This window comes from Octopus bimaculoides, chromosome 15 (genome assembly GCF_046866305.1).
Source record: "Octopus bimaculoides isolate indiv1 chromosome 15, ASM4686630v1, whole genome shotgun sequence".
Classification (NCBI taxonomy): domain Eukaryota; kingdom Metazoa; phylum Mollusca; class Cephalopoda; order Octopoda; family Octopodidae; genus Octopus; species Octopus bimaculoides.
Window position 1 is genome coordinate 27834729 of NC_142942.1, and position 24968 is coordinate 27859696.

The following is a 24968-nucleotide window of genomic DNA, read 5'->3' on the forward strand; positions in this document are numbered from 1 at the left end:
TCCGTTTCATATTGTTTTTGTTGCACCCACACATACCTTGCTGTCATATTGTGTACTTACTATACATTGATACAGTACCTCCTTTCTAATGCAGTTATTATTAAATACACAATTATTACTTATTCTACAATCACATGTTCTCTGTGGCTGTGTGGGGTCTATGTTAATGGGGTTGACAGGTATTATATTATTAGTTCTGTGGCTATTGTTGATCCCAATAATGTTATTCTTGCATATACTATTGTGATCATTAATGTTAGTATTATTATTATTATTATTATTATTATTATTATTGGTTAGGATAATTTTATTCTATTATTATTTTCCCTTACATTGTTGTTGTTATTATTATTATCATTATTGTCATTATTATTATTACCTCTGCCAAGGAAGAAGGTTATGTTTCTATCAGCATTGATTTGTTCGTCTGTCCGTATGTGTGCAAAATAACCCAAAAAGTTGTGAACAGTATTCAATGAAACTTGCAGGAAAGGTTAGAAATGACACAAGGAAGAGATGATGAAATTTTGGTAGTGATCCGGGAATTTTTATGGATTTTTGAAGGATTTTTCATTTGATATATTTACTTTACATGAAGTATTACAATGTTACGTTCTTTGATTATCTCCCTTGAAAACACGTTCATAGTTTTTACGTAACCTATGGTGGTGTTGCTGTTTCCAAAGTTTTATTTTCGTTTCTCTATTAGTAATTTTACTTACGCATCTATCTTACTAGAAACTGATGGATAAAGAGATCAAACAAGATAAACAAACAGCAGCGAAACAGTTCAGAAATTAAATGACACTAACATATTCAATGGTTGCTAAAAGCATCAGCAGAGGAGGAGGCAGTGGTAGCAACAACTGATGCTGGACCCTTGAGGGATGATTGATACTATACTGATCACAGAGGGATGTAAAGTAGGTAGGTAGGTTTAGTTTGGTAAGGTTAGGGTTAGGTTTTTTTAAAAAAAATCATATGGCTGTAATTTGTTTTTACCCACCGCCAAGGAGGTTATGTTTTTGCTGGTGTTGGTTTGGGAAATTGGGCGATTTTCAGCATGCGTGTATATGGGTAGAAATGAGCTGCTTGGCAGAGGTCTGTGCTCTCCGAGTGCTTTTCTAGTTATTATTGTTATCACCAGCCATGCTATTTCTATTATTATTATTATAGTTGTTATTATTATTATTATTATTATTATTATTTGTGTTTGTATTACTTCTGTTATTTTTTCTACTAAGATAGGTGTCCAGTTTTCTATTGTTAATTGAGGAGATGATGGTAGCTAGGTTATGTGTTAAATTATATCCTATTTTTATTGTTTTGTTATTGATTATCTCCCAATATTTGTTTTTTCCATTTGTAAAATGTTTGCTAATTAAACTGAAAATTGTTTTTACTATGTTATTCTTGATTTGCACAGCAAAAGGCATTATTAGCCATAGAGTATCCATTTCATTATTTCTCTTATTAGGGTTACTTATATTATGTGTAAAGTCTCAGTTATTATTCTTATTTTTTATATTTAATAATACTATTTTTGTTATAATTTTTACTATTATTGCTAATAATCTTACTATTGTTATTATTATTATTGTTGTTATTATGTCTTATTATTTTTCATGGGTTGTCTTATATTTTTATATACATACATATATATATATATATACATACATATATATATATATATATACATATATATATAAATACATAAATATATACATACATATATGGGAGAATATACGAAAAAACAACAACAGACGAGGACAGGTGGTGTAAATAACAAAAGGATGTATTAGTATGACGCACACATATACATACATATATACATAAATATATATACATATATATATATATATACATACACATATATATATACATAAATATATATACATATATGTACACATATATATATACACACGCACATATATATATACACACACACACATATATATATATATATATATCAACAACATGTGTTATAACAGTATTCTACATGTGACCAGTGTTCAGCTAGGCCTGACATTTCTTTCTTGGTTCGACTACCATCCATGCAGCATCTATATTTCTCCCACTACCTATTAAATCCTATGTCCCAGCCATAAGGCTTTACTTCCACACACACCAGCTTAATTTAATTTGTCCTTATTCGAAAGACACCTGTTGTTATGTCCTGTTTATTGCATTTGTATTTGTGTAACATTTCTCTGTTTTTTTCCATCCTTGTTTTTGTATGCATTCACTGCTTTCTTCCAAGAAATTTAATGCCCTTAGCTTAGTTTTTCCTTGGGGCTGGCCAGATTGGAGATAACTCGAGTATAACAAGCCAAAATTACAAAGATAATCTGGAACTTGACTGAGTATAGAAAACTCCAAATGACCCATCTTTGTTTTCTTTGTATCGTCTGTCTGGATGTTTTGTTGTCCCTTTCTTGTATCACCTGTCTGGATATTTTTGCATTCTTGTCCCATTTTTGTATTTATATATATATATATATATATATATATATATATATATATATATATATATATATATATAAACATACATATACTGTTGTGCCTGGGGAGAGTCATTTTTCTTTTGGTGCCTTATAATTTAACACACTTACCGGTAAAACTTCCACTTATTTCTTTTTTATTTTTCTAAAATTTTCATTGTGTCTTGCAACCATTTCATACATGCTTGCATGTATGTATGCATGTGTGTGTATGCATGTATGTATGTGTGTGCATATGTATTTATGTGTGTACATTTGTATGTATGTATTCTGTATATTCATGTTTGTGTTTTTATGTATGTGCATGTGTGTGTGTGTTTTGCAACTATGTACCGTGTTTGTATGTATGGATGTGCATCTCCATATGTGTGGATGTGTGTCTCCATATGTGTCCGTGTGTGAAGTAAAGTGTGTGTGTGTATATATATATGGTCCTATGTTTCAGTCTTCATTTGCATATGTGTGCTTGTTTGTTCATATAACCTATGTAACTATCCGTCTGCATGTTGATCTGTTTACTTTCATATTCATATGCTTACATACATGTGCATATACATATATATATTCATACACCAACCCACATACACATACATACATCTATCTACATATATGTATATACATACATACATACATACATACATACATACATACATCTACATAATAGCCCACTACTGTACCTGTGTAAATTGTGGGTATGGGGGTATGATATCTACTATGTATATTTCCTATTAACCACTATATGCCCATGGACATATGGCGCAGTGGTTAAGAGCGCGAGCTACTAACCCCAAGATTCCAGGCAGTGACCTGAACAACAACAACAACACCAACGAAAAATACCTAAGGAATGAGAACCCAGTTAGAGAGAGAGAGAAAAAAGAGATAGAGAGTGAGAGAGAGGTATGTATGTGTGTATTTGTGTTTGTATATATATATGTGTTATATATATTTATGTATGTATTATATGTATGTATATTTAGAATAATAAGGTAGTCAGAATGTTGGATGGTTATACTTTTTATTTACATTTTATTTCTTCCCTTATTGGATTTATCAAAAAGTAGTTTAAAGTAAGATTTATTGGCCTTTTTATATATAAAGAATTTTGTGAGGTTTGCCAAGCAAGGGAAAAGAAAGAAGAAAAAGTTTATTTGAGAACAAGGGAGAGGTAAAGAGGAGTAGCTTTTGTATTGGTATAGTCAGATTTGTTTGTTTAGTACTTAGTGGCCTTTTAAGGTGGGGAAGGAAAAAGAATTTTTGTATTTGAATTGGTCAAAGTTTTAATTGAAAAATCAGATGCACTTCCAGGTCTTGTTCTTTTGAATTCATTAAAGAATAGTTATATGGATGTGGTCAACTTTCTTTGATTGAAATTCTAGATGTTTTTGAAATTTGGTAAGTTTTGGTCATTTTAGCCACTACTCTTGATTTTTGTCCAAGGGTTTGTCCTTCAAACTGCAAAATGGACTTTTAAAGAAAGCAATACACAATGCTGTCACAATTACATTTCCAAATTCATCTATTTGTGGTTGGATGTTTTGTTTTGAATATATTTTAAAGCTCCAACCTATAATTTTCTAAAGGAGAAAGAGAGACAAGTACAGAAGAGGGAACGCAGCTGTTCTTATAGAATTTCGGAATCTGGAGTGTTTTGCAAGGTCCAATAACAATGTGGTAAAAAGGTTTTAGTAATGGTTTGAGATCATCTTTAACATACAATCAAATTCATACAGAATTCTCATAGGTGGAGGAACACATGGGAAGAAAGACAAGCAAAATACAAACAACCATTAACCCATAATACTAGACAACCTAGACTGATGAACACATGGAACAAGAGACAGGTGAAGAACAAGCAACACAGAGACTATAACATAAAAAATCATAATGAAGACACAAGAAACCTACAATATATGACCACCAATCCTATATGGCTCAACAAATGTAGGAGATGGGAAGAAAACAACTAATATGGACAATGAAATATATACAGACAACATGAACTGTTCCTTCACTCACAAAGACGCCTGAACCCCAGAAATAGAAATTGGAGCATAACAATACAACCCATTTTTAAGGGAGAAAATATTACAACTGTGCTCTAGACCTAATACAGTAGAAGTTCCTAATGAACCCAGAAAACACATAGACCCTAAAATTATAAATTCATCAAATAGAGACCTCAATGAAAATGAAATGAGTCTCTTACTAAAAAGTTTCAAATTTACCCTCACACCCACTCCGAATCTCATAGAACTAAAAACCAATATTGAGAACTTCAACCATCACCTCTGTCTTCTAGAATTCTTCAACAACAAGACAGTAAAAGATGAAGCAATCATAAAAAAAAAATCTCATTTCACCCCCTTCGAAATTCCCTCTCAGTACCTGTAACTACAAACAGAACCTTCAGGAAGGAGAAAAAGAAGCTTTACAAAAACTAAAGAACAACAATTCAATCACCCTGAAGGACGCTGACAAGGGTGGGGTGATAGTAATCATGGACACAGACTACTACAAAGAAAAAATACTAGAAATTTTAACAGATCAACCATACTATAAGGAAGAATCAAGACACCCAGAAAAAACAACACTAAATAAAATCAGGACATTAATTAACGAATACCAGGACTCCTTCACAGATAAAGAAAATAAAGCAATTTCTATGGATTGCCCAAAATCCACAAAAGTTCCGAGATACAGAGGGCCATAAATGAACAGAGGAGTCAATACATCAAAACACAAAGACCCACAGACCTCAAAATGAGACTGATAGTTGCTGGGCTCCAGGCCCCAACACAACAACTGAGTCGCCTCTTGGACATACACCTCAAACTTTTATACCCATTAATACCCAGCTATATAGAGGATGACTTGGACTTCCTCAAATACATCCCAACCTCTATACCAACATACCGCATACCTTAGGCCTGGAAGTGGTCAAACACTGGTAAGAGAAAAACAGATGTATAGATCAATGTTTCAAAACAGACTTCATCACCAAAGCCACTCCTCTAGTACTAGAAGTAAACACCTTCAGATTTGATAAGATATACCAACAGATAAAGAGCATGGTTATGGGTACGAAATTTGCACCCTCATATGCCAACTTAGTCATGGGTTACCTAGAAAGTAGACTTTATGAGGAAGTAGAAAAACCTTTGATCACAACTTTAAGGAAAACATCATGAAGAAGTGGAAGCACTACCTCGATGACTGCTTCATTTTTTTGGGATAAACCAAAAGAAGACCTACAAACATTTCACAACACCCTCAACACACTGTATCCCTCTATCAAATCTACAACATAAATCAGCTACAATGAACTACCATTCCTAGACATTCACTTCAAAATAGACAACTCCTTTGTCACACCAATATTTAAATTTTTACCCTTACCACCCCTCACACATCAAAAGGAGCATCCCATACAGTTAGGCAAGATGCATTTGTACCACAATAACTGACCCACAAATATGCCAAGTTAGACTTGATGAACTCAAAAACTTCTTACAAGAACAAAATTACCCTGTGAAACTTATAAATAATGGAATCTCTAAAGCAATGAAATTAGACATCATACAACTTGAGACTCCAAAAGAAAAAAAAAGGAACATACTGTTCCATTTACTAACATACAATCTTGGAATAACCAATATTTTTCATAATATACAATCAAACCTACCAATATTCTTATAGAGCCCCAAAATGAGAAAACTGACAGACAAAAGCTACCTGTGAAATAGTAACCTTAACAAACAACTTACAAGAGCAACATTCATGTCAGAGAATGAAACAGAATTCTCCACAAAGGAATGTAGAAACAGCAGATGTGGAATATGCAACAACAACTACAAACATATAGATGGGGACACCCACATAAAATTTAAGAGTGGATTCTTATTCAGCGTAAATGTAAATAGGAACTGCAAGATGCAAAACCTCATATACTGCATTACTTGCCCTAAATTCAAAGAGAAGTATATTAGTGAAACCAATAATTCCCTTTGACAATGCACAAGAATCCACAGACAGCACATCTGACAAGAGGAGCTACAGAAAATTCCATTAAGCAAACATTTGGAAATATGTGGAGAACAAAAATTCAATATCTTCCCCTTCTACAAATGCTCAAGGAACGACCCAAACTGCATCACTCTGGTGTTGGTTTTGCCATCAAGACAGAAATAGCTACATTCCTTCTTTCTCTACCCAAAAGTATTTCTGATCGCATCATGACACTAAGGTTAGAACTTAATGACAATACTCATGCTACACTTATCAGTTGCTATGCCCCAACCATAGCCACCACTAAGCAGGAAAAGGAGGAATTTTACAACCAGCTCCCTGATGTCATCTCCAATTGTCACCATAGGGATAAACTTATCCTTATGGGTGACTTGAACGCTCATGTTGGTACTGACTATCAGGCATGGGAGAGTGTACTTAGTCGGCATGGTGTAGGTCAAATGAACTCCAACGGTCTGCGTGTGCTCGCTATCTGCAGGGAATTCAGTCTAAGCATCACAAATACCATTTTTCAACAGTGAAATTGTTGTAAGACGACCTGGATGCATCCTAGATCTAAGTATTGGCATCTCATAGACTATGTTAACACAAAGAAATGAGATATTAGGGACTTTAATATTACACGTTCTTTTCATAACACGTGCTATCTCTCAGACCATTCTCTTTGCATAGTAAAGCTATGTGCCATCTGAAACACATGAGACTACAGAAGTCATCAGTGCCTAAGCTCATTAATGTTCTGCCTTTGAAAACTGTTGAAAAGCATGCTGAGCTCTCTATCAAGTTGGACACTGCACTCAACACTGTTGATATCAATGATGACATAGAATCATCTTGGAAGGCTCTGCATGATGCAACACACTCTGTATCTGTAAAAGTACTTGGACATTCTGTTTGTAAACATCAAGATTGGTTCAACGATAACAACACAGATGTCCAGCAGTTGATAGATAAAATGCACAGCTCTCACAGCACTTGGAAAAATGATAAGGGCTCATCCAGAAAAGAGAATGTCTACAAGAAATGCAGAGGTCAGGTCCAACATGCTCTGAGACAGATGAAGGAGGCTTATTGGTCTTTCAAGGCTATGAACTCCAAGAAGCTGCAGACAGAAAGGATTCTAAAGCGTTTTATGATGGCCTCAAGAAAGTGTATAGTCCTCAAGAGTATGGTGTTACTCCTATTTTTTCATCAAATAGAGAGACACTGCTGACTGACAAATCTGACAGCTTGAACCGACAGAAAGATCACTTTTAAGCCGTGTTGAACCTCAGTCACTAATGACGACAGTCACTGGAGCCAACCTTTCTGGAAGTGGTAAACTCTATTAAACAGATCTCTTCTGGTAAAGCACCTGGCAGGGATGTTATCCCTCCTGAAATATGGTGGACAGAAAGTTTTTAAGAAACTGCATGACCTCTTGATAAACATCTGAAAGGTAGGCTGTGTACCACAGGACTTCAAGGATACCTCAATTCAACATCTGTATAAGAACAAATACAACAGAAGTGTCTGTGTTAATGATTGTAGAATATTGCTTCTGTCTATTGCTGGTAAGATTCTTGCTTGACTCATTCTTGACAGGATCATCAAACACATTGTAAATGATATCTACCCAGAATCACAGGGTGGATTTTGCTCTGGTTGTGACATTATCGACATGATATTTTCCTTATAATCAATTTGTTTACATTTCCTTTCAAAATAGTATGTCTTAGATAATACATGTAACATGTAAGATACACATCAAATATGGAAGACAACATGTAAGAAATATATTCTTGAAGTGTAAATATATATATACTCACAGTTAAATTGTTTATAGCTTCATCTACTATTCTTATTCTATTGAACCGTAAAAATAAAGTAGTCAGTGAATTGAGTTTATATACAACATCAGGTATCTGAAATTAAATGCAAGAGAAATAAATTTCATGTCAGTAATGATCTCATCTATAGTTATTAATTATTTGATATTGAGCAAACTCAGCCTCAACTTTTTTAAAACACAGCAGTTTCAAGAACTAATAAGGAAGTAGTGTTGCCACCATATGAATTGTGAACTGAAACTTAGAGCTTTAAATAAAAAAAAGTCAAACATGTCAATGGAAACATTTTAGCTTTGCAAAATAACTACAAATCAGATTGAATGTTTATAATATATTATTATATTTAAATCATATCAAGTTTCACTGAAAAAAACAATAGAGATTATACCTGAGATTGTAAAAATACACACACAACCAAACACGTATTATATGAAAGGATCCTTTAAATGGTCAGAAATTTAGGGACACCCTAATTGAGAAATTTGACAAAAAAGAAGAGGAGGAACTAGACTTGTAACAGAGTACAACTGGGAATTCCTGTGGGACAGCTTGCTGAGTGCCACAGACCAAATCTGTGGCTGGTAGAAAATCCTAACCAGAACTAGGGTGATGTGGTGGTAGAACGATGCTGTAGACAAGACCATTAGAGCAAAGAAACAGGACTGGAAGAGTGGTGGTAGCAGGGAACTTATATCAGGTAGCTAGGAAGGAGGGTAGAAAACATGTATTTAGCCACAGAAGCAGAAAGGAGGAAGTTTACCAATGTTCTGCATTGTGAGGACCAGAGACTTGAAATGTTTCAGATTGCAAGATAGTGTGTCAAAGAAAATTATGATGTGGTAAGAGAGAAATGTGTTTGCATGGATGATGGGTCACTGGCAGTTACTAACTGTTATGAGAGAATCCTGAATACCCCCATATGACTGAAGGTGGACTCATCAATTACAATAAATAAGAACAGAGTGAACTGTCAAGGAGTAGTTGATGGTGTTAGTTCAACTGTGTTGGGTTACCGTGCTAGTTCAATGCATGTTAGTTTAACAGTCGGTAGTTGAACAGTGAGTACTGAGTATTGTGCCTACATTTGAGTAGTAAAGAGTGTTCTGTGTTAAAATATATGTCTGTGAGAGGTTATTTTTAGATAACCACAACCAACTATTTATTTGTGTAATACCATTTTAAACCAGATGTGTATAGCCACGTCATAACAGTAACTTTGCAAAGAAGGAGGCTTGGAAGTGCCATTATGAAAGACTACTAAATGTAGAGAACTCATAGGAGAAGGAGAGTCTGCTTAGTGTGGATCCAACAGAGGGACCAGCAATCTGAATAAACAGTAGCATGGTAGACAAAGCCTTGAAGGATATAAAGATGGGGATGACCACTTAGATGCTTAAAATATCTGGTGATGTGTACTCGGTGCAAGCTATGGACACATAAGAAGTGCAGCAATATCAGAGGAAGGTTAACTGGGAAAATAGTTTTGTGTGTGTGGAAGGTGCACAGGTACAATTAACACTAAAAATGTACAGAAAATAGATTCCATCAAATGCTAGTGGGGTAAGCAAGAGGTAGTTGATAGCTTCTATTATCTAAGTTAGTAGCGGAGATGGATGCTCTGAGAGTGCAGCTACAAGAATAAGAATAGGTAAAGTTCAGAGAGCTCCTACTTCTGTTGGTAACAAAGGGCTTCTCCCTCAGAGTAAAAGGCAAATTGTAAGATGACTGTGTACAAACAGTTATGCTACTTGGCAGTGAAACATGGGGTGTGGCCACAGAGGATATGTGTAGGCTTGAAAGAAATGCAGCTAGCATGCTTCGCTAAATATGCAATGTCAGTGTGCATGTACAACAGAGTGTGAGTGTCTTGGGTATAAGAGGTATCAGATGTGGTATGCAAGAGAGATGATGGCACTAGTATGGTCATGTGACACATATGGATGAGGAGAACTGTGTAAAGAAGTGCCGATCTCTAACTGTGGAGGGAACCTGTGAAAGAGGTAGACCTAGGAAGACATGAGATGAGGTGGTAAAGTATGATCTTAAAACATTGGGACTCACAGAGGCAATGACTAGTGACAGACTTTTAGTCATGACCAATGCCATCTACACATACATATACGTATATGACGACTGACATGTGTGCATGTAGGTCTCTGTGTGTCTCTAAAATTCTTTGTCGCTCTGTCTGTCTGTTCCCTATGTATTTTCAAACAGCTTGATCAAATCATCTTTTACAAGGTAATAGTATTACACTGCCCCTGAGTGTCAACATGTAATTTTCTTTTTTCTTTTGATTTCAATAAAAACAATATAACATTTTACAGAGATAATCTTTTTATAGTCAACTATAGCACAAAACATTTTATACAACGATGATGTCACATTTTGTATATGAGTGTATGTGTGTGAGTGCATGAGTGTGTATGTGTCTGTTTCCGTGTTAGGTACATTATTAAACACACACATCTACACATACATATACATATGTGACAACTGACATGCGTGAATGTATGTCTGAGTGCGTCTCTCTCACTATATAGTACTACATCCTACAAATGTCAACATGTAATGTTTTTCATTTTGATTAGAACAATATAACATTTCATAGAGATTAATCATTCTATAGTCAACTATAGTCAACTATAGTACAGGACATTTTATATGAGTGTGTATGTGTCTGTATGTGAGTATGCGCATTCCACGTAGGAGATAGTAAAGGACGTTTTATATCACTACCAACCCCACCACGTCACATTTTGTATATGAGTATGCATGTGTCTGTGAGTATGTTTGTGTGTTTCCGTGTTATGTAAGTTATTAAACACACACATCTACATATACATATGTGATGACTGCCTTGTATGAATGTATATCTGTGTCTCCCTTACTATTATATGAATGTGTATGTGTCTGTGAGTATGTGTGTGGCTCAGTTTTTGTTTCTTATTCTACAGCCACATCAGCAATCCAATGTCAACCCTTCACTTTCTGCAACATTTCAACAGTTCACTTCCCTGTTGCTGTCTCCCATTGTAGCCCATTTGCGGAATGTACCCATTTACATACAATATCTCCATTACATCCACATTCATTCGACTGTCAACCATAAAAGGCTTTGTATTAAATGCAGCGCCGACTGCAGCAAAGGAGAGTATACCCACTGGCAGCGTTTTGGTGTGTTCAAAAATCACTTACCCCACCAAGCCCAATTTTCCATGACAGGTTAGGGCCTGGATTCCTCCAAACAGACACATGACATGTTCCTAAGTTGAATTAGCCCAATGTTTTGTTATCAATGTTTCACTTTCCCATATCACCTGCTTCAACATAACTGTAATATATATACAAACTATGTCATTTTAATCCCAAGCAATGCTGGATATCTCTGGTAGTATATATATATATATATATATAAAAAAACCCAAAAAAACTGGCACTCCATCACTTATGACGATGAGGGTTCCAGCTGATCTGATCAATGGAACAGTTTGCTCGTGAGATGAACATGCAAGTGGCTGAGTACTCCATGGACATGCCATACCCCTTCACATTCAGCGTGACACAGAGTGCGACAAGGCTGGCCCCTTGAAATACAGATACTACTCATTTTTGTCAACTGAGTGGACTGGAGCACCGTAAAATAGAATGTCTTACTCAAGGACACAACGTGCTGTCAGGAATCGAACTCATGACCCTGTGATCACGAGCCGAATACCCTAACCACTAAGCCATGTGCCTTTATATATATATAAAATGTATATGTGCAATCCAAATATAAAGACACAGAAAGGCTTTAACACATCTTTAATGATCAGTTACAATTGTTTCTGTACCAACTCTGCTTTCATTGCTAGTTCATGCAAAAGATCAAAGAGAAAATTTATATAATATTTGTGGTTTTAAACATTAGAGTATCACTTCCTCAGACCTGCATCAAAGCTATGGTCTTACATTATGTATCTCACAGGTTTTGTATCTTGCTTATGAGGAAACAAAAGTAAATAAATATGAAAATGTAAATAGACTGTGAAAAAATGGACAGGGAGATTACAGTATCAATACCAAAGTAGATGAAAGTACGGTTAGGGAATGAAGAAGCAGGAGAAGATGAGAGAGAAGGACAAGAACAAGAAAAAGTAGAGGAAGTAAAGGGAGAAGAATGAGAAAGTGATAACAAATAGTTGGTAGGAAGAAAAAGGGTGATGTGGACAATAACAAGTGATTCAACTGTTATAATCTTGTTTCTATTCCATTATTCATTGCGGATCTCTACTTCTGGTCTTCATTTACTTCTGTATCACTTCCTTCCACAGTATATAAATTTCCTAACGCAAGTTGCCTTGCTCTTAACATTGAATAAAACCCTCGGTTGTTGCATCTTCTTATTCAATATGATTTTATTCAATCTTAAGAATGGTAATGGAGTCAAAAGTCTTCCAGTAAACACTTCTTGACAAGTCATCTGAAGATTACAATTATTGGTGAAAAATGTTACACATGCACATCAAGCAAGCAAAAATACCCACTGAATTGCATTTAGCCATACTTCTACTTCTCTACAGTGCTAAAGCTTACCAAGTTGTTGAAGAGTGTAACTCATTCCAGGAAGTGCTCAATCTCCTCAATAAAAGTTTAGCAAGAAAACCTCTTCTATTAAAGCTCAACACAGACTATGTAACAACAACTTAAGCAGAAGACCAATCGATAGAAAGCTTTCTGTTAGACCTGAAAAATCTTGCTAGAAAGTATCGTATAAATCTCTAAGTATAGAACAACACCGTGACTTATTAATTTGCAACACTTTCATCTCAGGAATAAATTCATTGACCATTTGTCAATGGTGACTTGAGTCTACTGCAGATGACCTAGAATCATTGGTAAAATTAGCTTTAACAATAGAATTGGTCAACGAGAAAGCAAAGAACTTGTCAAGAATGAATCCATCATGCCCTCCAGTTCAGGCAGCTTCAGGAAAATGATCCTGCTATTGGTGTGGTGGGTCTATTCATTCAAAATCAACATGTACAGCCAGGAACTCTACCTTCCACTGGAAAGGACCCCGAGGAGCCATTTGTATGACAAAGAAACCAACTTCTTCCAAACGGAAGGTTGCCATGATCAGAACAGAATGTAATGTACATCCTAAAAATGATTCAACCAACAATAATTTGCTTCAATTTTTCAGCTAGCCACCACTGAAGATCAAACAAAACTCATTGAGGTTAGAATAAATGATCAAACAACACAGGCTCTACTGAATACTAGATCAGGCAGGACCTTTATTTAACTGGATCTGGCCAAAGAATTTGAGTTTCCTTTAACAATGTCAAAACAGCATATCCTTTTAGCCCACAACAGGCAATTTAAGGTCAATGGAACATGCTTAGTCACATTAAAGTGGGATGGATGTTATTACAAAGCAAGAGTGTATTCCGTTGGGTCACTCATAGCGCCTATTGTAATAGTGATGGACATTTTAAGATCGTACAAAGTGCTAATGCTAAATCTAGATGGTAATAAGGAGCTGATTTCTATTTCTGTTCTGTTCTTCTTAAGGAATTAAGTTGCTGATGTTTAAGTCTGCTACCTGGTATTGATACATCCAAATTAACATCAATTGTCATGAAATCACAAAGAACTCACTGTTATAGAGAGCTCATCAAAAGTGAAATCAAAAGCATGTTAAAAGATGGAAGTAGAAGCATGTGGCACATGCAGTCATTCATTGTATCAAGAGGGTTAAGGCTAGAAGTTGATTATTCCAACACCATAAATTGCTTTAGTCCTATTGATGCTTATCCCACAGCTTACACATATGATTGTCTTGAAAGAATTACATCTACTATCGACTTGAAAGAAGCCTACCATCAAATTTCATTGTGTGAAGCGGATTTTCATTTGACGGCTTTTGGAGTCTGTAACAATCTGTTCAAATTTACTCACCTACCACTTGGGTGCACCAATGCCGTTGCCATCTTTCAACGCATTATGGATTCATTCATTCATGATAATTCTCTTCAAAAGACTTCTTGTTACATTAATGACATCATTGGAAACAAAGAAAAGGGAGAACATGACTAATTTGGCCATGGAACTCGTAAAGGATATGCCACTTGGAACTGTGAGGTTGCTACATTATTGGACAGCCAAGAATTTATCCTTTCAGCAAACGAGGTAAAAAAACTTACCCATCACTGTAGGATCTGCTGCAAACTTAAGCCAAAATTCCCTCGACCACATCAAAAATCTGTCATACATGCCACCTGAGTCTGGGAACAATATCTATTGATTTTGTTGGACCTATGGCCAAATCCTCCAGTTTTTCTCATCTTTTAATGAGTGTGAATGAATATTTGCATTTCCTCCTTGCTTTTCCGTGTAAGGAAATATCCAGTGAGGTGGTCATTGAGAAGCTAACTGGGCTTTTTTCCTTATTTGGAAGCCCTAATGCAGTTCACTCAGACAGGGGTGCTCAATTTGAATCAGCAAAGTTCAGAGGTTTTCTATTGGAGAATGGTGTAACCAAGACCAGAACCACTCCATATAATCTACAAGGGAATGGCCAATGTGAGTGGATGAATGCTGCTATATGTGAGTCTGAGAGACTGAGTAGATGATTGGCCTCAGCTTCCATCAGAGCTCTTTTATGCACAGCAACCAATGAAATGTCTCATGAAAGAAGGTTTACTTTTCATAGAGCCTCTAAATTCAGGCTTGACCTGCTGTCATTCTTAACTAAAATTCATTCAACAGATTTACATTGAAACCATCTAGCTTTAAAAAGCAATTCACCTACTCTCTTATCCAATTTCTCATGGGTACAATTTAACAATGACTACATCACTACAGATTCAACTTGTGATCTGGCTTGCTATCCCACAGATTCATCATCAGTAAAAGTTATCAACTGTTCTCAGATGGAAACTATTGACAATCTACAGAGTATTCCATCCCAGAGTGACACTGATAGGTTGTACTTGTCTAGAAGAAAGGGTGGGAGAAGTTTGATCTGTTGTCAGGATTGTGTTGAAGCAGAGGAAGAGTGAGCATGAAATAATTAGTCTGGTTTCCACAGTACAGATATTCAGTAAGGATATAAGGATGGAATTTGGGATTAAAAAGTGTGGTATGCTTACCATAAGAAAAAGCAAAGTAGTGTCAACTGATGGTATAGAACTACCCAGTGGTAGTTCAACAAGAGAATCAAGAATGTTGAGATGGATGGATATAAGTATCTGGGTATTCTGGAGTATGACAAAATCAAGGAGAGTGAGTTGAAGGAAAGCTTTAGGAAAGAATACCTAAGAAGAACCAAATTAATTATGGAAAGTAGATTCAATGGGAAGAACAAGATCAGGACAATGACTACATAGAGGTTGTTTCTTTAATGTAATAAAGTGCAGGTGTTGTTAGGTGGACAAAGAACGGGCTTAAGAAAGTGGATAGAAAAAGCAGGGAAGTGAGCAATATTGATAGACCATGTGTACCAAAGAACAAGGGAGGAAGAGGCCTCATAGGATGCAACATCTATGTTATCAACAAGAAAAATAGTCTGGGATGGTACATCAAACAGCAGAATGAACCCTTGTTTACTGCTGTTAGAAATAGCAACACAATACCTCCTGAAAATGTAACACACCCTAAAACATTTAAAAAACAAGATGAAGAGCAAAGAATAAACAACCAGAAAATGAAAACAATGCATAAGTAATACCCCCAAATAAATCAAAGGGGAAGACAAAACCAATACCATTTAATTAAAATATTATATTATATATTCCATCAATATTACAACTACTAACCATTTCTAATGCTTATCATCAATGATTATATATTTAATGGTAGTTTTTAAGAGTCCATTTATATGCATGAACAAATGAAAACCCAGTCTCTATTTTAGCATTTAAGAGACATCTCCTAGAATATAAGATCAAAAATAATTCTTCTAGACAGAGAAAGCAAAAGGAGTTTCCAAGCTTATAAGCAGTTGCCTTGCTTATAATCTTCCACTCCACAGAAAATTTTTTTCTTGTCTTTCAAGTCTCAAACAGATTTACTGAGGCTGGTAGAAGACCTGTTCCTATTATTAAAGGTGTGAATATGGTTAAAGACGCATTTCTTAACAAAATTTTGTGTAGCCCCTGTGTAGAAGAAACTTTTACCCTCATATATCACTTTACATCTGTAAACAACATTCTTTTGTTTACAATACTTTTTAAATAAACATTTATTTCTAACCCTGCAATCACAAAGTTTTTTCATTAGTACTCATATTATTATTCTGTTTCACATCATTACATTCAGTATAATTGCTACTTGACATTTTATCTACATTCAAAACAAAGAAATACATTGGTTCTCATGTTTTGTATATCATTTTTTCAATGATAAGCCTGCTTATAAGCCTAGAAGCTCTTTTTGCTTTCTCTGTCTAGAAGAATTATTTTTGATCTTATATTCTAGGAGACATCTCTTAAAATGTTAAAATGGACTCTTAAAAACTACTATAAAATATATGATCATCATTGATGATAAGCATTAAAAAATGGTTAGTAGTTGTAATATTGATGAAATATATATGATATAGTATAATATAATATAATTTAATATAATATGATATTTTAATTAAATGGTGTACATGAATGTTATGTCTTCTATACGTGGCGTGTTTCTCATAAAGATATCGCTGAAATTCTTATAATAATTTATAAAACTAAATTTGAAATAAAACATATTATCTTAATAGTAATTACAACTTTAGTGTACTTTTAATATAAATTATTTATATACAGTATCTGGTAATGTGTAGGTTTTGCTTTTGTTTACAATGTTTATATTGACCATAGATTATGCACAAATATTGATGACGCAACACCATTATATGGTAATTAACTAGCAGTTTCGATACGTCATATTTTTTGTAGTCTTCAGTATTTTAACAAATGCATGCACAACTGCTTGATGAATGTTACCTCTCTCTCCCTACCCATCTTTTTCTCTCTTGCTCTCTCTCTCTCTCTCCCCGTAACATCTTTTTCACCCTAACAACAACACCACCACCAATAAAAACTATGTATTACATATGCACATGCACAAATATATCAAACATATTTGTTTATATGTATATATATATGAAAAGAATGTTTTTTTAAAACAATGCACACATCTGAGTCTGCCATAGGTTAATCAACAAGTTGAAATGTAACCAATTTCAATATGAAAATTTAAATTAAATTAATTTCATTTCTGTAATTGAATTAATTGGAAATGGAAACGTCTGTAGCACTGGAATTTCATTATATTGATTTAAATATCTTTAAATAAAGTGATGTCTGCATGTCAATTTCTCCATTTTCTTACTTGTATATATGTATAATATAGGACAATCAGTAAGTTGTCATTATAGTACTTGGTGTTTTGAATGCTGGAATGAAGAGCTATGATGCACTCTCATCAGCTTTTAATGGCAATAGATGCTATGAAAAACCATTGAGTAAAAGAGAAGTTACTCTAATAGGTAGAAAAAAAGGAAAAAGATAAAACATAAAAAATACATGCAACCATATTCTCACAAAACCTCCTGCGTTCACAATGTCTACATATGTACACACTCACACAAACATGTATATGTACATGCACATACACACACAAACATGTGCATAAACATACTCATACATACACACAACCACACACACAAGCATACATGTATATATGTATGTATATGTGCACACAACTTCCTCCTCATATACACATATAGAAGACATGTCTTCTATATGCGGCAGTGTGTTGGTATATTTCTTTCACATATATGTATGCAAATATATATGCATATGTGTGTCTATACATGAGTCTGTATATGTATGTGTCTATAGGTCTGTGTACATGTATAGATGTTTGGGTGTGTATCTGTGCGATGGTGTGTATATAGTTATTGGTACAGTATATGTATATGTGAGTACATGTGTTTGAGTGTTTCTCTGTATGTATACATGCATTAATGTGTATCTACAGATGCATGTATCCAAGTGTATAATATGTATATGTACATATGTGAGTGTGAGAGTGTATGTGAGTGTGTTACATCACCTGACAAGGCTCCCTGCACTGTGCGATGCATCTGATGTCATTACATCATTCCCCACCCACCAGGGAGCAGTGCAGAAGGCAGCTGAAACAATTGTTGTGCTAAATAAAGCTTCTAGTTACATTCCATCTTCCATATCAATCATTTAAAATATACCCAACATGCACCTAGGAATTCCTGACATAGAAAGCAATGAAAGTGCTGTAACGTGAATGATGCCTGATAGCCGTAAGTGGTGAACATGCTCTGAAGGCACACTACCACCCAAAACAAGGCTTGGATACTGCATTTTAATGTCTCCTTTCTAAACCTTAATTTAACCTATACACACAGATATATGTAGGTGGTTGTCTATGTGCATCTGTACATGTACACCTATATATTATTTAATCATTTACTCATATTTCATATTCTAAAATTCATATTTTCATTTAGTTTGCTTAAATTTCTTATTCATTTATAAAGAATTAGAATTTTATTGCATCACTAACATTTTAATTTTTGCTAATTCTTAATTCTTATTTTTTAAATTAAAGAAATAAACTTTATATTTAAAATTTTTTTAATTCATCCTTTCATTTTTAACTCCTTAACTTCAGTACTAGTATATTTTCATCATTGGTACCTCAACATTAACCACTGGCATCGATCTTTTATAACTTTTCTACTTCTCACTAAATCTCTTTCACTCTATTTTTCATTTCTTATTATTACACTCTATTTCAGAGTAGAATTGTGTACTTTCACAGGAATCACCAGGAAGAGTTCTGGTTAGCTTCATTACCATTCCTCTCACTTTACTCATGTGGTTTATTGCCTGTGTCCATTGTACTTCCCTGACCACCCACAACGCTATCTTCCTTTAGACATCATCTGCTTTTACTGTAGTGGCTATTACTAATATTTTTTTTAGTTTTGTTAGTCTTGTTTACATGCAAAGCCCTCACACACACACCTTTGTTTTGTCCTATGCAGTCCATATTTTTCTTACTGAATGTAAACCCTTGTGGTTAATAAAGAAATCATTATTATTATCATCTTTTATATTATTGTTATTATTATTATCATTTTTAATATTAGTACTATTATCTTGATTACAGTTATTAGTAGTAGTAGCATTGTTGCTATTGTTATAATCATTTTCTTCTTATTGCTGTGTTCATCATTGTTATTGTTTTTAATATTATCCTCCTGTTTCTTATTTTTTTAATTTTATCACAAAATACAGTTGTACACCAAAATTACTACTCACCTGAGCATTGTAATTTGATACTGGCAATTGTGGGATCACTAGTTATTGTCTACATCACACTTCTTCATCCTCTCAACTATACTGATACCTTGCAGTTCAAGTTTAATTCATTTAATGACTAAGGTCGTTTTACAATTTACTCATTTTACAAATTAAATTTCCCCATTGAAATAAACTAAAATATGATTCATCTGTTCCAGTCCCAAAAATAATTTTTTTACGGGTTTTAAAACAGGAAAGGTGTAGTTACAAGTAAAATGACAGTTATGAAAAAGAGAATGCAAAAGAAATATGTAAACTGGTTTTATTAACAGAATTGCCTTAAAGATAGGATGATTTGTGCACGAAGAAGATGATAGAGTGGGGAGGAGGAGGATTACTGTTTGGAAGGAGATTCTCCTTCCATTAAGAACAATTTCTGGCATTTTCTCTCTCACTTCGCTTAATTTAGGCTTTTTGGACACACTCTCTTCACTTTTTACACTTGCAAGTCATTTCATTAGAAACATATCAAGAGAAGTCTGCTTTTTCCTGTCTTTCAAAATATTATGAAAATGCACCAGAGCAGTGTAATTAAATTAAGCAGCTGCACAACCTGTAGCTACTTTTTCAGGATGATATTTATTTACAAATTCAGGAATGTACTGCCACTTTGCCAACACTGCCTTTATGTAAATCATAAAGATAGCTTTCTCCATTAAACTGTCCTCATCTGGGGAACCAATATCTTCCACCGCATCTAGATGCTGCTGCGCCTGAAGCTGCAGTGGTTCATCTGTCGTCAACTCTTCCCCATCATTGAGGCCCGTTGACTTGCTAAGAGATACTATCTCTTCAACGACAAGTATCTCAGACTCAAACCCCTCAAAGTCTCCACAGTAACTGCAGTGAATTTGCCTTTAGAAGTTGAAATGTGTCACAAACATGTTTCAACTAACCTAAAGTTTGCATATATATATATATATATATATATATATACACACACACACACACACACACACACAAGAGGGTGCTGAAAAGTTCCTGGCTTTATGGGTTGAAGGCCCAAATCTCCAAGTTCTTTTATAGAGGTTAGAAAAACCGCATAACTGTTGCAATAAGTGTGTGAATCTGAAAGGAAAATATGTTCTATAAAATCATAATTAACTGATCCTCCTGTATTTTCTTTCACTCAAAGCCAGGTACTTTTCAGCACTGCCTTCGTTTTTGGTGTATTATTGATATGGATACTGAATCTCATTGCTGAAAAATCTTACATATTTGTGCATTCAACTCATCTATAACTTTGTCTATTGGTGTGGCAGCGCATCTCTGTGTGTATGTGTGTATCTAGGTCTCTGCATATGTGAACATATGCATGTGAACATATGCATGTGAACATATGCATGTGAACATATGCATGTGAATATATATATATGAATATATATATATATATATATATATATATATATATATCATTATCATCATCGTTTAACGTCCGCTTTCAATGCTAGCATGGGTTGGACGGTTTGAATGAGGACTGGTGAAACCAGATGGCTACACCAGGCTCCAATCTGATTTGGCAGAGCTTCTACAGCAGGATGCCTTTCCCAACGCCAACCACTCAGTGTAGTGGGTGCTTTACTGTGTCACCCGCACGAAGGCCAGTCAGGCGGTACTGGCAACGGCCACGTTCAAAATGGTGTATTTTATGTGCCACCCGCACAAGAGTGAGTCCAGGGGCACTGGCAACAAACGCGCTCGAAAATCCTTACACATGTCATGGGCACAAGTGCCAGAAAGGCGACGCCGGGCACAGGTGCCATCCCGATTTCGCTATCACTTGCCCCAATAAGTCTTCGCAAGCTGAGTTTTGTGTTTAGTGAAGGAGACAACGTTGGCATGGGTGCCAGTCGTCAAATTTAGCTCGATTTCAATTTCACTTGTCTCAAAAGGTCTTCGCAAGCGGGGTTTAGTGTCCAATGTAAGAAAGGTACGCATAAGTGGGCTGGCTACACCCCTGGCAGAGGCCTTGGATTTAGGTCTCACTTGGCTTGCCGGGTCTTCTCACGCACAGAATATTTCCAAAGGTCTCGGTCAGAAGTCATCGCCTCGTTGAGGCCCAATGTTCAAAGGTCTTGCCTCACCACCTCAGCCCAGGTTTTCCTGTGCCTGCCTCTTCCATGGGTTCCCTCAACTGTTAGAGTTTGGCACTTTTTCACGCAGCTATCCTCGTCCATTCTCACCACATGTCCATACCAGCGCAATCGTCTCTCTTGCATACCACAACTGATGCTTCTTATGTTCAGCTTTTCTCTCAAGATACTTACACTTTGTTGGGTATGCACACTGACATTACTAATCCATCGGAGCATACTGGCTTCATTCCTTGCGAGCTTACGCATGTCCTCAGCCATCACAGCCCATGTTTCACTGCCATGTAGCATGGCTGTTCGTACACATGCGTCATACACTCTGCCTTTTACTCTGAGTGAGAGTCCCTTTGTCGCCAGCAGAGGTAAGAGCTCTTTAGTTTTTCTCCCTGGAATGAGACAGAAGTTGTTTCCTGTTTGTTTACAGCGTTTATTGCACCTGAACATCTGCTACATACAAAAACTAAATTCCTAGTTAACCTACCTTTGATATTGCTGCACCTCTTATGTGTCCATAGTTTGCACTGGATGCATCTTATAGAGTAACTACCTACTCTTTTTCTACATATTGAGCAGGGTCATCTACCTGAAGGGGTTTGTGTTTTATCTACCTTCCTACTTATTAGGACTTTGGTTTTAGGTAGATTGGCTCTAAGGCCCTTCGATTCTAGTCCCTGCTTCCACACCTGAAACTTCTCCTCTAGTTCTGATAGTGACTCAGCAATTAGTACAAGGTCATCAGCATAGAGGAGCTCCCAGGGGCAACCTGTCTTGAATTCCTCTGTGATCGCCTGGAGGACTATGATAAATATGAGGGGGCTGAGGACAGAACCTTGGTGGACCCCTACCTCTACCCGGAATTCATTACTGTACTCATTTCCAACCCTCACCCTACTGACAGCATCTCTGTATATGGCTCACACAGCTCTCACAAACCATTCTTCTATCCCAAGTTTCCTCATTGACCACCAGATAAGGGATTGGGGGACCCTGTCAAAGGCTTTCTCCATGTCAATGAAAGCCAGGTACAGAGGTTTATCCTTGGCTAGGTATTTCTCCTGCAGCTGTCTTACTAGAAAAATGGCATCAGTGGTGCTTTTACCTTGCACGAACCCAAACAGCATCTCATCTAAATTGATTCGCTCCCTAATTAGTTGGGCTATGACACTCTCCATGACAGTTTGATACCTCTGTAATTATTTGTATCTAAAGCATCACCTTTACCTTTGTAGCAGTTGACTATGGTGCTGCTACACCAGTTATTGGGTATGACTCCTTCGTGTATCACCTGGTTCGTAATACGGGTGACTAGGCTATAGCCGACACTGCGAGATATTTTGAGCATCTCTGCAGTGATTCCTGATGGGCCGGGGGCTTTCCCTGTCTTCATACTCTTAATTGCTTTATCTACCATGGTACTGTCAACTCGGATAGCTGGTCCCTCTGTTGGGTCGACATACAGCAGACTCTCTTTCTCCCATTCATTCTCTTTGTTGAGCAATCTATCGTGGTGGCATCTCCAAACCTCTTTCTTTGCAGCCTCATTTAGTGCAAGCGTACCATCATCCATGCGAACACATTTCTCTCCTACGACATCACTATTCTCTCTCCTACACTGTCTTGCAACACGAAATACCTCAAGTCTTTGGTCCTCACTGCGCAGAACATTGGCAAATCTTTTCTTATCTGCTTCCCCTCTGGCTACATAAACCTGTCGCCTAGCTTCCTTTCTGGCAGATTGGTACAATTCCCTGCTACCACCGTTCTTCCAGTCCTTCCAAGCCTGTTTCTTTTGTCTAATAGCCCTGTCTAGCTCCTTGTTCCACCACCATGTTACTCTGGGTCGAGAGGGGACTTTACACTAGCCACATATCTGGTCGGTGGCTCTCAGCAGGTTGTCACGCAGAAATCTCCAATTGTCTTCCACGGTGTATGATGTTACATCCCCTTCTATATATATATATATATATATATCATCATCATCATCATCATCATCGTTTAACGTCCGCTTTCCATGCTAGCATGGGTTGGACGATTTGACTGAGGACTGGTGAAACCGGATGGCAACACCAGGCTCCAGTCTGATTTGGCAGAGTTTCTACAGCTGGATGCCCTTCCTAACGCCAACCACTCAGAGAGTGTAGTGGGTGCTTTTACGTGTCACCCGCACGAAAACGGCCACGCTCGAAATGGTGTCTTTTATGTGCCACCCGCACAAGCCAGTCCAGGGGCACTGGCAACGATCTCGCTCGAAAATCCTACAGGAGCCAGTCAGGCGGTACTGGCAACGGCCACGCTCAAAATGGTGCATCTCATGTGCCACCCGCACAAGAACCAGTCCAGGGGCACTGGCAACGATCTTACTTGGCTTGCCGGGTCTTCTCACGCACAGCCCATTTCCAAAGGTCTCGGTCCGTAGTCATCGCCTCGGTGAGGCCCAATGTACGAAGGTCTTGCCTCACCACCTCAGCCCAGGTCTTCCTGGGCCTACCTCTTCCACGGGTTCCCTCAACTGTTAGGGTGTGGCACTTTTTCACGCAGCTATCCTCCTCCATTCTCACCACATGTCCATACCAGCGCAATCGTCTCTCTTGCACGCCACAACTGATGCTTCTAATGTTCAGCTTTTCTCTCAAGATACTTACACTCTGACGGGTATTCACATTGACATTACACATCCAACGGAGCATACTGGCTTCATTCCTTGCGAGCTTACGTATGTCCTCAGCAGTTACAGCCCATGTTTCACTGCCATGTAGCATGGCTGTTCGTACGCATGCGTCATACAGTCTGCCTATATATATATATATATATATATATATATATATATATATATATAGGCACAGGAGTGGCTGTGTGGTAAGTAGCTTGCTTACCAGCCACATGGTTCTGGGTTCAGTCCCACTGTGTGGCACCTTGGCCAAGTGTCTTCTACTATAGCCTCAGGCCAACCAAAGCCTTGTGAGTGGATTTGGTAGACGGAAACTGAAAGAAGCCTGTCGTATATATGTGTATATATATATGTATGTGTGTGTATATGTTTGTGTGTCTGTGTTTGTTCCCCCCAACATCACTTGACAACTGATGCTGGTGTGTTTACGTCACCGTAACTTAGCGGCTCGGAAAAAGAAACCGATA

At 36.6% G+C, this 24968-nt stretch overlaps 1 protein-coding gene across 1 annotated transcript in view; it reads right to left on the reverse strand.

Annotated features, from left to right (window-relative positions):
* The window catches only part of LOC106873751 (uncharacterized), a 524930-nt gene that overhangs the window by 365771 nt on the left and 134191 nt on the right, over positions 1–24968 (reverse strand). The window contains exons 5-7 of the mRNA XM_089363355.1: positions 20328–20580; positions 15499–15663; positions 8339–8434 (exon numbers count right to left, since the gene is read on the reverse strand). Of these exons, the coding sequence (XP_089219481.1) occupies positions 8339–8434; positions 15499–15663; positions 20328–20580 (514 nt within the window). The remainder of the gene's footprint in view (positions 1–8338; positions 8435–15498; positions 15664–20327; positions 20581–24968) is intronic.